The following is a 13,260-nucleotide window of genomic DNA, read 5'->3' as shown; positions in this document are numbered from 1 at the left end:
CCTTAAAGTATTGTATTATCTTAAAAAAGATAGTGTGTGTGCTTATATTGTATTTAAAAAGAAAAAAATCCTGAAATTCATTTGTTGAGAATGAAACATGGAGCTACCAAACCTTGCCTCATAATGTCATGTGCAGGAAATATATGATCCATACAGATTAAAATGGGAGTTGTTTCATCTCTGCCAACATAGTAATAACTCGAAATAAATTATGATAAAAGTTTCATGCCCTCTTTATTTCTACAATTAATATGCATGGGCTAGATTACTGTCAGAATTTACACAAGTACTCATTGGAAGAATTGGTTATAAATTACAGGTTTGCAAATTCGCTGCTCTCAACCAGGGGCAACAAAACTGCAAAAAGTCAGTTTCATCCTGAATTGTTTCCGTAGCAACCATATTAAGCTGGAAGGATAAAGCACCTTTGTAGTTGCTGCTTCTATTGAATTACAATGTAAATGTTGATGCCTGCCTGGAAACGTCAAATGACAATAGGTTTATGGAAGGGATTCAGTCGTTTGCAGCTCTGCAATCCTGGGCTGCAGAATTGAGATGGAAGAGGTGCGCTTGAGCCCTTTGAGTGTCTGTTCAACCAAATTTCTTCATCCCATCAAAATCAGCCACTCCCTACCCGCCGAGGTCAAGAAAGGATGCTGCTGCTGCTGTTCAGTCGCTGTCGTGTCTGCTTATCTATTTATAAGTCTAGCCGTCTACCGTATCTTTTACACATTGGGACATGACATGTTGTTTGTTGTGGATAAGAATGTTAAAAATGCAATTACGTAACAGACTTGGCGATCTTTGCGCTTTTCGCCCCCTCGGAGCACAACGTAAACTTCAGTCCCTTATTCTTCTGACACTGTCCAACACTGTCCTCTTAATGTGGGTATTAAAAGCCTCGTGGTTGTGCTGCGCATTTGATTCCGGTTGGCTTGGGACACCCGAGTTCAGCTCTCCTTAGTCCTTCCGTTCGACCCACAATCCCTAGTGGTTGCAGGTGTTGGTTTTTTTTTTTTTCCTGGTTAACTTCTCTCCTTCAAAGTCCCCCGACCCCTCACCCCAGGCCGGCCCCCGGGAAGAAGGGAAACGTAGCACGAAGTCTGCTCCAAGCACCGACCCTCAGCTCCCACGGCCCGCCGCTGGGCTGCAAGCGTGCCGCCGCTCCACTCAGGTAAACTTCGGAGTGAGTTACCTGCACTTGGAGAAGGGCCTTACCTGAGCGCGCCTCTGCCAATGGCAGCGCACCTGAGGGAGCCCCGCAGCCAATCACCGCGCAGCTCGTCCCTCGGGCTCGTACCCTTTAGTGAAAGAATTCAGCTCCTTGCGAGAAAGTTACCTGTGGCCGCCCAAGTCCGCCACTTTCTGCTCTGTGGCTGCCCATTGCCACGATTCGGGAGGGACTCCGCGCCGCCCGGCCGCCTCCGAGCTCGGGCCCCATGTGAGGGGCCCCCCCCTTATCCCACCTTTCCGGCTAGGTGAGGGCGCGAGCGGGCGAGCGAGCGAGAGTGGTGAGGGGGGACGGAAAAGCAGAATTACCTGTAGCTCTTGTTCTGCCATCTCGGGCGCTCTCACACACCTTCACCTGCACAGACTTGAAAGTCCAGTTTCACCAGAGGCTGAGGCTCCAGGAAAAGGGGAGCGAGTTCATTGGATCAAACATGTCACAAGAGTCGGACAAGTAAGTGGATCACACGCGCCGGCTGCTGCTACTACCACTTTGGGCTGATGGCAACTGGTTTGTTATTTTTTTTTTTTTTAAGTTGCTATTGTTGGTATTTTTTTTTCTTTCTTTTTCTTTTTGGTGTATCCAGACTTTTCCAGATTATGTTTCTACCCTGGTTAAGGGGAGAAACCCTGAAAGAATGTGAATGTTTAATATCCCCTTTGGGCCTTGATAGTAAAAATAGGTTTTCCTCTTTCCTTCCTCCCTTTACGAATGATCTCAGCCCCGGTCTCCCAGGACGAATCCTTGGATATTGGCAGAGGTTTCGGTAGAAGAGGGCGGGAGGCCTCTTATTCCCCCTCTCTTTTAGTTGCTCCCACCGCTTCGGGCTCCGAGGGCCATTTGGAAAATTCAGCTGCGTTCCTTCGATTTGCCCAAAGGGCCTGCTGGAAAAGCGGGTCTTGGCGGCTTTTGTGTGAGCGCAACAAAGAGCCTTTATCCTGAAAGCAGAAACGGCCATCTTCCCGCACCGGGCCGGACGGTGTGCGTGTGTGCGCCCCCGACGGGAGGCCAGGCGCCGGCAGGCCGGGATCTCGGGGGCCAGGGGCGCCGAACCCACCCCCGTCCCCGGGCCTCCCCGCCCCTCCTGCCCGCCCCCGCATTGTTTGGCCACCTTACGCAGGTGCCGGAGGACGGGGGCCTTTCGGAAATGAGGGGGATCGATTTGAGGCCAGAGTTTGTGCCACGGTTGGGCGCGAAGGGGCGCGTGCGACTTAGGGAGTCACCCCAGCGCCCGGCCGGCCTCCGCCGCCCCGACGGCCCGGGCGCCGCGCGCTGGAGCCCGCCACCTCGGGCGTGGCTAGCGGGACGGCGCGAGTGCGCCTGGCCTCCCTGGGGGACTGTCGCCTGAAAAGGCGGGGAGCCCGGCTTCCCGCGCCTCCTAAGGCCAGCCGGGGGGCGCGTCCGCCCCGTCCGGGACTGGAACAGGAGACGCGCCGGGGCACGGCGGCCGGAGCCGCGGGGCGCCGGGCCCCGGTCCAGTCTCGTCCGGGCGGCCTCCCAGCAGGCCTGGCCCCCGCCTCCGCGCCGGCTTTGTGCAGGCTGGGGGAGGTGGGGCCGAGGGCGGGAGCGAGGGGGAGCCGGAGGTGGGTCCCGCGGCCTTCCCTGGGATTCGGTGGCGACACTCCCTTCCCCCTCCTGTCGGGCGCGTCCCCGGCTGGGAACGGGCTGCGTCCTATTGGAGTGCGTAGGGGCCACCTTCCCGCCTTGCCCGGTAGCTTTATCTTGGCGCTGTGGCCAACCCAAGGAGACCTTTCTCAGGGCGCCTCTCCTGGCCAGGTGGCCCTGGACCTTCTCGGATTGAGGGACCTTGAGGCGGGGAGCGCGAATGCCCCGCGGACCTATCGAGAGATGGAGGGGACTGTCCCTAAAGTTAAGCCCCGGGTAGGGTAGGCGTAGTTAACATCACAGGCTAGCATATTTTTAAAAAATTAGGTATTAGTACCACTTTACTCATTAGTGAAAAATTAGCTACCGCGACTATATACACCTGAGGGATGGACCTGGTTGCAAACGACGAGAAGAGGGCGAGAGAAGGGTAGGACTGGAGCAGTGATTGAGTGTATCCTTGTTTCTTCCCCCTAAATTCTCTCTAACCTTTAAGAACTCACTACTCCGAGTTTGAAAACTTGAGTAACCAAAAGCCGATATGGCAGCAGGGTTGTTTTTTTTTTTTTTTTTTGGTTTGTTTTCATCTTGTCAAAAATGGTCGCAAAACTAGTGAATAAGACTTACTGTAATTCCTTAAGTAAATCATATAACGTTGGTCGCACCCCTTCATTTTGTGATACAACGGGACTCGAATTTAGGGTGAAATCAGATGGGCTTATATTTTAACCGGTTGTACTTAGCACCAATAAAGATAATTTATTTAGTATTGAAGATAAGTTCTAATATGGTCAATAACGTTGTGTTAACTTTGGTGAGGAACAGTAACTGCATTTATTGTGCGGATAATGTCCACAGGCTTCCCAGGTGGCACAGTGGTAGAGTCCATGTGCCAATGCAGGAGACTCAGGAGACATGGGTTCAATCCCTAGGTAGGGAAGATCTTCTGAAGCAGGAAATGGCAACCCGCTCCAATTTTCTTGCCTGTAAAATTCTATGGACAGAGGAGCCTGATGGGTAGGCTCCACAGCCCATGGAGTAGCAAAGATACAACTTAGCCACTGAGTGTGCAGTATATAGACATCAAATCACTGTGTTGTGTGCTTGAAACTAATACCATGTCGACTGTGAATTATATGTCAATTAAAAATAAATTTAAAGAAATAATAAGTTCAGAACACTAGCAATCTAGTTCACTGTGATACATTACCAAATTTCTATGGATAAAACTAGGGTTATGTATACTTACATTTAATGAAAGTAACTTTTATCTAGTCATGGTTTCCAAGACTTCATTTTGTTTTCGGGGAAAAGAAATACTAACAATACCCCAAAGAGATTGTTGAACCCCATTCACCTCTCTTTGCTGGGACTATGGAAAAATGCTTGACATTAAAAAATGATTTTGGGATCGTTTTTGCAGATTCTAGCCTAGTTTTCTTAAAGTTAATATTCTAATGGAGGGCTGTCAGGATGAGTCCAGGTTTTTATGAGCTTGAAGCTTATGCAATTGTGTGTGTTAGGTGGAGTAGGGGTGAGATCTCAAAAGAAAAAAAAAAAAAAAAACCCACACATATGAGCCTGTTTTCTGGTGTTTCCTGCCAGAACAAATGGGGATCCTGAAGCTTGAACTTGATCAGCTTCACGGTAAATCTGTGTAGGAGGCCTGTCTACATTTTCTGGAACTAACCTAAAAGAATACACACAGGTTTTTTTTTTTTCCTTTCTATAAACCCATCAAAGAGTAGGTAAGCTTTTGGATAGCACAGGAAGATAATTCCAGTCAGCAAGTCTGGACTGAAGTAGCATCATCTTTTTTATAGCTGTGAACTTTTCAGATGCAAACGATCTACTTTTTATGTTCTGCAATGTTGATGCTATCGCTATTTAAAACAAAGTATTTTTAGGACAGTTTGTCTTTGTACATATTTAAAATTTTTCTACTCCCCCTTTCTAACATTTTATGAAGATTTATGGTCTTTGTCAACAAGCATGTATGTTCTAGCAGCAGAGTGATGGATTTAGAAACTCTTACATTACTGCCAAAATATTCAGAATATATATGATTTATTTGAAACCCACAGGTGTTTTTCATTACCTATATGTGTTTTCTGATTACTTACCATTTGCAACACATTCAGATAAGTATATAGGAGAATAAAAAGATACATAATGTGGGCTATGTCCTCAAGGGACTTTCACAATCCAGCAGAAGATGAGACTTGAACAGATATTATAAAAGTCCCCCTTCTCTCTATCCACCCTACTTTAGCCTTAGGGCAATTACCTTCAGTCATTCGGTGCAGTTTATCTAGGGAGTCCAGCCATAATTCTATAAAGAAAAATAAACAAATTTATAGATGCCTTATGTGGGTGGGTAATCTTTCAATTAATGGGGTGAAACATTTTAATTAAGCTTTCTACCTAGATAGCATATTGAAAAGCAGAGACATTACTTTGCCAACAAAGGTCCGTCTAGTCAAGGCTATGGTTTTTCCAGTGATCATGTATGGATGTGAGAGTTGGACTGTGAAGAAGGCTGAGCGCCGAAGAATTGATGCTTTTGAACTGTGGTGTTGGAGAAGACTCCTTAGAGTCCCTTGGACTGCAAGGAGATCCAACCAGTGCATTCTGAAGGAGATGAGCCCTGGGATTTCTTTGGAAGGAATGATGCTGAAGCTGAAACTCCAGTACTTTGGCCACCTCATGCGAAGAGTTGACTCATTGGAAAAGACTCTGATGCCGGGAGGGGTTGGGGGCAGGAGGAGAAGGGGACGACAGAGGATGAGACGGCTGGATGGCATCACTGACTCGATGGACATGAGTTTGAGTGAACTCCGGAAGTTGGTGATGGACAGGGAGGCCTGGTGTGCTGCGATTCATGGGGTCGCAAAGAGTCGGACACAACTGAGCAACTGAACTGACTGACTGACTGACTCTTTGGTTTTATAAATGTATATGTTTCTATTTGGCTATAGACTTTTTTTTTGACCATGCCACAGGACTTGCAGGATCTTAGTTCCCTGACTAGGGATAGAACCTGGGCAAGGGCAGTGACAATGCAGAGTCCTAACCACTGGATTTCGAGGGAAATCCCTAAAATATCTTTTAAAATCACAAACACCAAGTTAACCATATCTTCCTCAAAGCACTAAAAATACCCATTCATTTATTCAACAAATATATCTTGAGTGCCACTATATACTGAACAATGCCATTGATCCTGGCATTGAGATTCATTAGCAAATAGAACAAACTCCCTGCCATCATGGTGCTAGCATTGTAGTGCCAGGAAACAGAGGAAATCTATAAAGAAGTAAATATATAACAAGTTAGACGATGATTAATGCTACAAAGGAAAGCAAAGCAGGCTAAAGGGATTGAAAATAATGGGAATTATGTTAAATAAGGTGGTCAGGCATGGCCTTTCTGATGAGATGACTTTTGATCAGATGGCTGAAGTGAGGGCTCAAGCACTGAAGATACTTGGGATAAGAGTGTTATAGGCAGATGGGAGAGCAGGTGCAAAGGCCCTGAGGTAGGAGAGTGCTTAGCATATTCTAGATCAGAAAGGAGCCCAGTGTGGGTGAATCAGAGATGTAGACAGACAGCGGTCCCATTAAGTAAACTAACATAACCAACTCCCTACTTAATAGTCCAGACACTTGTACACTCAAAACCAGACAACACTATACTTATAAATGGTCTTGGCAGTCAAGAGGGTAGTAAATAAAGAATTAGCCAATAGCATCAGTCTTGTTTCTTTCCTCAGATATCACTAGTTTAATGGCTAGAGTCCAGTGTTCATCTTCCCTGCAATGGATTAAATCTTGCACATGTCTTAATTTAGGGATGAAAAAAATGTACACATTCTGGATGACCCTGGGGAATTAGAACTGAAGGAGAGGGACCTGCATGGTATTGCTCTGACATTCCTGTCTAAACCTCTTATTTTAAGCTGCCACCCTTCCTGGCTATCTCAACCCTAAATTGTGTATGTGAGTTAGTCATTTATTTGTGTCCAACTCTTTGTGACCCTCTGGACTGTAGCCTGCCAGGCTCCTCTGTCCATGGGATTCTCCAGGCAAGAGTACTGGAGTGGATTGCCATTTCCTTCTCAAGGGAATCTTCCTGAGCCATGGACTGAACCCTGGTCTCCTGCATTGCAGGCAGATTCTTTACCATCTGTGCTATAGAGGAGTCTCAACCCTAAATTAACCTCCAGCAAAATAAGGCTTACCCTTTCTCTTGCCGTCATTCAATTTCTGCAAACTTGCATCTGTCAGAAAACAGACGGATCCACTGTGTTCCGAAGTGAGACAGCAAACAGTGTGCTTTCCTTAGTTTTGCATCTTCAGTGAAATAAACCAATATACAGGCAAAATTAACCTACCTGAAAAATAAGAAACTGCTAGACAATAATACACGGAGAAGGCAATGGCACCCCACTCCAGTACTCTTGCCTGGAAAATCCCATGGACGGAGGAGCCTGGTAGGCTGCAGTCCATGGGGTCACTAAGAGTCGGACATGACTGAGCGACTTCACTTTCACTTTTCACTGCCCTGCATTGGAGAAGGAAATGGCAACCCACTCCAGTGTTCTTGCCTGGAGAATCCCAGGGATGGGGGAACCTCGTGGGCTGCCGTCTATGGGGTCGCACAGAGTCAGACACAACTGAAGCGACTTAGCTGCAGCAGCAGCAGCAGCAGACAATAATACGAAAGTCTAGATTGATTGGGGAAAAAAGGTTGAAGATAATCATGTATGTGCTTAGTAATAGGAATGTCCGTAGGAATTCTTTAAATCACTGCAACCTCATCTGATTACAAAAATATCACCTGAGGCACTTGGTAAAACTACATTCCATGTGCCCCACCCCAGAGCTGTGGGGAGAGGGGCCAGGGCATCTACATTGGATTATTTAACAAACTAATGCTTTAAGTGAATAATAAATTCAATTCATAAGCAACTTTTCAGGTGTATATTCGCTTATGTGAAATGAAGTCTGTGGGCTTTGTTTTACCTTCAGTATTACTGCTTCTAAATGATTAGCTTCTAACATTTTAACTTGGGTTTAAGAGTTTTTTGGAGAAGGAAATGGCAACCCACTCCAGTATTCTTGCCTGGAAAATCCCATGGCCGGAGGAGCCTGTGTAGGCTACAGTCCATGGGGTCGCAGAGTTGGACATGACTGAGTGACTTCTCTTTCTTTCTCTTTTCTAAGAGTTCTTCGTTAAGAGTTCTTAGGCCTTCTCTCAATGTCATTTACTTTCATTGTTTTGCTGAATGGTCCCTTGTGGAAGAATGGGACCCTTTTGACAGGTCATACATTTCCAGATCTGCTAAACACCTGATTTGGAGTGATGTCACCCCACGGGGGCTTCTGCCAGGCCCAGAGCTAAAAGGTCAAGCTCAGATTTTAGGCTGGATCCCACTCACTAGGGAGCTGAGTTGGAGTTAGAAGGCCAACCTCATCCTTCCATAATTTCACATTACAGCATAAAATTGGTGTTCATTTTTCTGGGCACAGTTATTTCGTTAAAATTAGGTTCTGTTTTATAGCACAAAGTCAAAGATAACAAGTTCTGATCTGTATGATATGATGTTGGTCCTTGGTGAAATATTTAATGGGATGGTGGTTGCAGTTTCATTTCTAGGGCTGCTTTAAGTATTTAAGTAGGCTGCTTTAAGATGGTAGCTTTAAGTATTACCTTGATAAGATGGCACTAGGCCCTCTGTTGATCTGTTATTAGATCCTATTTTAAACTGACTGCAGAGACTAGGTCACTCAAATGCACCCAGTGCCATCTGATTTAAAGGAGGATTAAAAGTCAGTGCTGGAGCAGTGCTGAAGAGCTGTATCTAGCAATTTGTACTATATTCTGCAAAATCAAAAAGAGAATTTAGACAGATAGCCAAGTAAGTCAAAAACATACATAGAAACATTTATGCAAAAACACGATCAAAGAACCCCACGAAGTATTTGTTTAAAATCTACAGATACTTTAAACAAGATTATTATTTTGATGTTAGGTTATTAAAACTAGTTGTTAAAAAATCTTAGGTAACTCGTACAAATGCTTTGGTTCCTCTCTGTGACTTTGATACAACTAGGCATACATTTCAGGTTAAAAAATTGACAATTTGGTTAAATAGTATTTTCCCTCTTATTTCATCCTGAGTCTGACACAATATTTTTTCCCCCATTTTTCCCTCCTTCTCTCCCTTCCTTCGCTTCTTGGTCTGTCTCCTGATGCCACTTTCCTGATTTTTTTTTTCCTCCTATATTACTTGATAGGAATTTACACATGCATATCTTCTGTGCAGAGAGATAAATATGAATCTGATTTTAGACGTTCCTTTAGTCAGTGAACTTTGCTGTGTTCTTTTAGCCTTGTAAGCATCAGCAGACCATCCCTGTTACCTGAGCCAAGAGTTAAGATGAAGGCTGTAGATGATGCCACCCTATCTAGTTCAAGTCAACTGAGTTTAACCTTGGGAAATGTTTACTTTTAACTTCTTCTTAGTTTAAGGCAAGCCTTGCCCTAGAGTCCTCACTCATGATCCCTGCCATTCACTTTGGGGTGTGTACACTCTTCCTTTTCAAAAGGTATTCAAGGATTCCTGCTCAATTATAAAAACATTAGGTCTAAGCTGAAATAGGGTAGTGATTGGTTTGGCAAACGTGTCCAGGAAAAATTCCTTAGCGAGCAGCAACAGGCTGAATAGGAATTTCTGCTTCGGGCCACGAGGATGAGTGGGTTGCTTAGTAACAACAACATATACCTAGGAGTCCTTCAGACAGCTTCACAAGTCTTCAAATTTAGGCCTCCAAAATTCAGGTTCATTCTACCCTCCATGTGCCCTGTGTATTTCCATCCACTAAAGTAGTCCTTAGTTCCATTTTATTTATTTATCCGTCCATCCATCCATCCTATATCCATCCATCACCAGAAAATTACATTTTGTGCCATGTCTTTTAATGGTCTATGGTAAAAAGGACTGGACTATAAAGGGGCAGGTTGGATAGAAACAGAAAGTACTACCTTGGGGATTTACCCCCACATCCCACCCCCGTTTATATTGGGAAGAGAATTAAGTGTTTTAGCTTGATGTATTCTGGGGAGTAACGGGATTAAAATAATATTATTTTTAAAAACAGCGTATTTTGATTTGTTACTTAAAATACCCACCAAACAAACATTTTTTGAGTGCTATGGAAGGCACTAAAAAAGCTGGTGCATTTCAGCGGATTTTGATGTACATTTTGACAATCTGTCGGGGTTATGGAGATTGACCATGTATTTGAAATGGGCATTCAGCAGAAAGCCATCGCTGCCTGTGGCGATAAAGAGCCTTTATTTTACTTTGTAATGAACAGGGCAGTGAACTTTGTGGGGTGCACTTTTAAAGTGATCTGACTTCACATTCACTCCCAAGGAAATGCTTCCTTTACAAGTGTGAATGCAGACACCCTCCGGAGCAGAAAAGGAAAGCAAGATTCGCCTGTTGCTTCTTTTTATTTTGGTGCCCGCCTGTCTTTCCAACGCTGAATGTATATGTATAACAACCCTACTCCCCCAGAGTCTCTTTTTTTAAGACTCCTGAGTTTAGATCAAGATTTTAGAAAAAGGGGAAAGGTTGAAGTGAAGGGGAGAAGAATGGAGAAAAGAGAGGAGGAAAAAAGAAACGGAAAGAAACTGCGCTTCAGCCGCTATTGAGCTGCAGGCTTTTCTCAGTAGATGAGAGAGTTGCTTGGCTCAGCCTGCAGAGCTGGGGTCTAGGAGAAGATGACCAAGTGCTGTTTGTCTTCCTGGGCAACTGATTCTTACTTGACGCCTTGAATCTGAGATCTAGGGTGAACCTTCCAGATCTTACAAGTGAACCTTCCAGACCTTCTAGGATGAACCTTCCAGGTCTATGAGTACCCAAGTGTAGGATTTGGAGCTAAAAGTTTGGTTTGGAGATAAAAATGCCTTAATTCTTTCTTGAGTGTTGCACACCAGTGTTGTATGAATTGAAAATCTGACGTTTTGATTAAAAAATACACTGCTTTTATGGGTAGGGAGATTGAGAACAGGGGAGGCATTGCCTATTTGTGTCTTAAAATATGAACATGACTGTAGGAAATACCCGGTTAAGATTTCAACAGTGTTTCTGCTAGAACACTTTCCTTCCCACACTCACCCCAAATCATTGGTTTTGGTTCTCAGTTCAGTGAGCCTCAGAAAATAACTGCTTTCTGTACTTCTTGGATCTAACTTTTCAAAGGAGCAAGGAACAAAGGTAGCTTTAGCCTCTTTCCTGTATTGCCAGTAAGATAATTAACATAAGATCAGAGGGTTCTTCTTTCATTATTTTTCACCTGTAAAATGAAGTGGAACTAAATGATCTCTGAGGATAATCACTTACTCCAACATTCTGCGAGTTTCATTTTTTCCCTTCCAGAGGGGTCTGGACTGCTGGCAGCTCACAGAAAGATGATGTTAACAAGATAGGAGAGGACCCAGCACAGTGGGACCTGCTTCTGTTCCCATGCCCTCCCCCACTCAATCATTTTATTTTAGCAAAATAAAAGGTGGTTTAAGATGACAAACAGACTTCTGGCAGGCAGGAGGAATTCAGAGGGCCACGCGGAATTCAGAAGGGCAGCTAGGCTGTGAGATCAATGGATTACCGAGTGGATCCCTGAACAGCCTCACTGGGCTGGTAGATAAAGGTACAAGAAAATCAGATAAAAAGCGCTGGTAGTTTCTCGAAGAACTCTCTTGCCAGAGAGCGCCCAGGAAGTGGTGTATTCTGTGCAGGCTCGTGGAGTGAGAGGTAATGTTGGAATGCACGGGACACTGAATAAAATTTATTAAATTGCAAACAGCAGCAAAAAGGACAAAGGGTTCTCCTCTTTGCTCTTCCTGCCCTTTCCTCTCCTCCCCATCGTCCTCTTCCCTCACCCCTCCTCCCCCTACTCCCCCCCCCAACTTCCTGATTCCTCCTCCTCTTAATAAGACATAATTCAGGGAAACCCATTGTCAACCAGATTGCCAAACCAGTGGTTTGATAAGAGTTCAGAAGAGGTATTAAATAATATAAGGACAAGAATAGCACCTGCAGTTTCTCCTCGATTATAAGACAATATATTATTTCACTCCAGGGCACACAAATGACTATTTGTTTAGGTCAGGAATAAAATCTCCTTTTCTGGTATTCTATTGTGTTCTAAGATTTAAAAGTCTCTGAAGTTCATTTTCTCTGAAGCCAGTATTGGTACCTAGACAAAATGGACTATAGGCCCTGGAAGGTTCTCAGGGTGGAGGACTTCTGATAGGTTATAAAGCCCTGTAAATACATTTGTGCTTTTTGTGCAGACCATGGTTTTTAGCTGCTTTGGCATCTTGGTGTCTATCTTATACATAGTTTTGAAAACATTTTTCAAAAGGACACATGTCACAATGGAAATATGGTCCATAACCATGAGTAGACAGTTCACAAAAGCTACAAGTAGTTAATAAGCAGATGAAATACTATTTAGTTTATTAATAATCCAAGAAGTACAGATGATAAAACAGGGAAGCTCGAGGTTTCCCTGTCAAATGGGCCAAGATTAACAAAATTGGGTTTGAGTAAAATACATTTCTAGGATTATGAATTATTACAAACTTTCTGGAAGACAGTTTGGTTAAAGTGGTTGAAATGGGCCTATCTTTTGACATCTGAACTTCAGTTTTAGGGCTTTATTTTGAAGAAGTAATCAAAGATATTAATTGTAGAAATATATAAAAAGAAATATTTTCCTGAAAAATCAGGAAAGCTCTAAGTGTCCAGCTACAGAGGATTGGTTTAAATCCTCTGGTAAATCACTGTTCAGTGAGATGATGGAGAACTCTGCAAGCATTATAAATCATATTATGGAAAAATCTTTAATAACAGGGAAAAAAATGTCATGGTGTATTATGTTAGAATGTTTACAGGGATAGAAAACAAAAAACTATAGTAATACAGCCACAATAGGTTAACAGTAGTTTGCTCTCTGCATGGAGAAATTACAGACACTTCCGTGTCTTATTTGTGCTTCTCTGTACTTTTCTAGTTTGCAGAAGTGAGCTTGTACTGTTTTTGTAATTAAAGAGAACCATTTAAAGGTTCTTTCTAAAGAATAGTCATTTGGCCATGCAGATGTGTAAAAATAGCACACACGTACCCTAAATAAAAGGGGAGAGAGAGTCAGCTTGCTTAGTTGTTCCAGGTAGAATTCATCCGCTCCCTCACTCCTATCCAAGCATGCCATTCTACTCATCACTGCTGGAACACCACGTGTGTCTTTTGCACTATGCCTCACTCACCTGGACACTTTTGGGTTGGTCTCAACAACCCTGTCTCTTTGGGTTGGCCCAATTATCAAGTCCAACTATTTTTCAAAACAGCACAA

At 44.0% G+C, this 13,260-nt stretch overlaps 1 protein-coding gene across 1 annotated transcript in view; it reads left to right on the top strand.

The window, feature by feature from the left end:
- Positions 1 to 1,093: 1,093 nt before the first annotated feature.
- Positions 1,094 to 13,260, top strand: part of GRHL2 (grainyhead like transcription factor 2) — a 172,645-nt gene continuing 160,478 nt past the window's right edge. The window contains exon 1 of the mRNA XM_055546510.1: positions 1,094 to 1,681. Coding sequence (XP_055402485.1) covers positions 1,662 to 1,681 — 20 coding nt within the window. The 5' untranslated portion in view covers positions 1,094 to 1,661. The remainder of the gene's footprint in view (positions 1,682 to 13,260) is intronic.

This window comes from Bubalus kerabau, chromosome 14 (assembly GCF_029407905.1).
Source record: "Bubalus kerabau isolate K-KA32 ecotype Philippines breed swamp buffalo chromosome 14, PCC_UOA_SB_1v2, whole genome shotgun sequence".
In the NCBI taxonomy this organism is placed as follows: Eukaryota; Metazoa; Chordata; class Mammalia; order Artiodactyla; family Bovidae; genus Bubalus; species Bubalus kerabau.
Note: the sequence above shows the minus strand (reverse complement) of the source record. Positions and strands in the feature narration are given on the sequence as shown.